The sequence below is a fragment of the Phytophthora infestans genome, genomic scaffold, assembly GCF_000142945.1.
Source record: "Phytophthora infestans T30-4 supercont1.4081 genomic scaffold, whole genome shotgun sequence".
NCBI lineage: Eukaryota > Oomycota > Peronosporomycetes > Peronosporales > Peronosporaceae > Phytophthora > Phytophthora infestans.
In genome coordinates this window covers 1-1,548 of record NW_003304599.1, presented here as the reverse complement: position 1 = coordinate 1,548, position 1,548 = coordinate 1, and the positions used below count along the sequence as shown (strand labels likewise).

Sequence of the window (1,548 nt, the reverse complement as noted above, 5' to 3'; positions counted from 1 at the left end):
GTTGACGCGCACAGCTCCAAAGTCCAACAAATTACCGAGGCCTGAAACTAATGCCCGGCTTTCGCTTTGATCTTCAGATGTCAAGATGAGTGCATCGTGAATACTATAGCCCTCCCCTTTGACATTCAGAGATAGTCGCGTGGGTTTGCGCTTGATGATACAGTTCAGATTAAAATTGTACGACTTTTCTTCAATCGGCATGAACTCAACCTCGATCGAAGTTCGACTATTGGGTGGAATCACGCCACTCAGAGGGTGAACAATCAGTGCAGGTAACTCTCCTGCAAAGTCCAGCGACGTCTTGTCCAATACAAAATTGAATGGAATAAGCTCCTGATTGATCAACGAAATGCTTTGAGATGTCTTTGTTCCGATCATCAGTGTGTTAAAGTTGACACTTGCACGATCCAACGCGACTCGAGGCTCCGTCGTCGTACCCACAAACACGAAAAGCTGACTAACCTGGAAATGCGGAATTTTGAAGTACCAGAACATTTCCTGGAGTTCTAGTTGCTGTGGAGTGAATTCAAAAATCATCTCACATCGTTTACCAGCAAGCATCAGACCCTTCGGTGTCGCGCACCGAAAGCACGGGTTGTTGTTCCCTTGCGGGATCCACGAAAACTCATACGACACGTTCGTTGGGTTAACCACGTAAAACCGCCGTGTGTTGCGGACTCGAACGCCAAGAGACGCCATTTCGATGATTCTGATCGAAGGATCTAACGGCCCCAGCTCACCATGAGGGCCTGGGAGGAACCATTGATCTTGTCACTTGTGGGCACCTCCTTGAACTCCCCAGTACTAGGCAGGTAAAATTCTCGGAGAGGTGTCGGACACGGTAATCCAGTAAATAACTCAATGGGGGCTCTATTACCCAACGATGGCACTGCTGTGTGGTTGAGGCTCGATTGTACCATTGGTATCAAGTAGACCCAGTCGCGGTGAGCAATCTTGTACTCCAGGATCATTGTTCGGATCACTTGGAGGATGTCTCTGTTTACGCGCTCTACCGACCCGTTGATCCACGGGCAATAGGCAGGCGTGAACTCCTGCTGCGTTCGCAGGCGGCGTGAAAGCTCACTCACCACTTCGTTTTTGAAATGGGAGCCTTGATCTGAAATCCATTTCGGTGGCAGTCCAAACCGAGAATGCCAATCAAGGAACGCTTCTTATCCAGTTCAGTGATTTTTTGTGTTTTTGCCGGCACTCTTCCACAGCTTTGACGACCTGCTCGATCGCTGCAACTTCTGTGACTACAGCAACTACGTGGCCTTGAGCAGCAATGTCTTGTATTAGATATAGAATAGCTCGACGGCGATTGAAGAACCGCCTTTCTTCTGGCGAGCACCACTTTGCGCCGTGATTTGCTTCCAAATGGCTTACCGCAGTACCACCATCTTATCCTACCGTCGACTCCTTCCAAAGATCCGTTACTGTCTCGACGCCTCGGCGTAGCTTATATTGCGGACAGGAGGCCGGGGTGATGCTCATGGGTGTATCCTGATCGGTGGAAGCACTCCGCTCTACGTGCCTGGCAGTTAAATT

General features: G+C 49.5%; 1 protein-coding gene across 1 annotated transcript; it reads right to left on the bottom strand.

The window, feature by feature from the left end:
• Window positions 1-164: 164 nt before the first annotated feature.
• PITG_22567 (uncharacterized protein) lies at window positions 165-699 on the bottom strand (the record flags this gene model as incomplete). Its single annotated transcript, XM_002909696.1, has 2 exons — window positions 165-183; window positions 299-699. The coding sequence occupies 2 exons, from the start codon at window positions 697-699 to the stop codon at window positions 165-167; spliced, it is 420 nt and encodes a 139-aa protein (XP_002909742.1).
• Window positions 700-1,548: the final 849 nt, after the last annotated feature.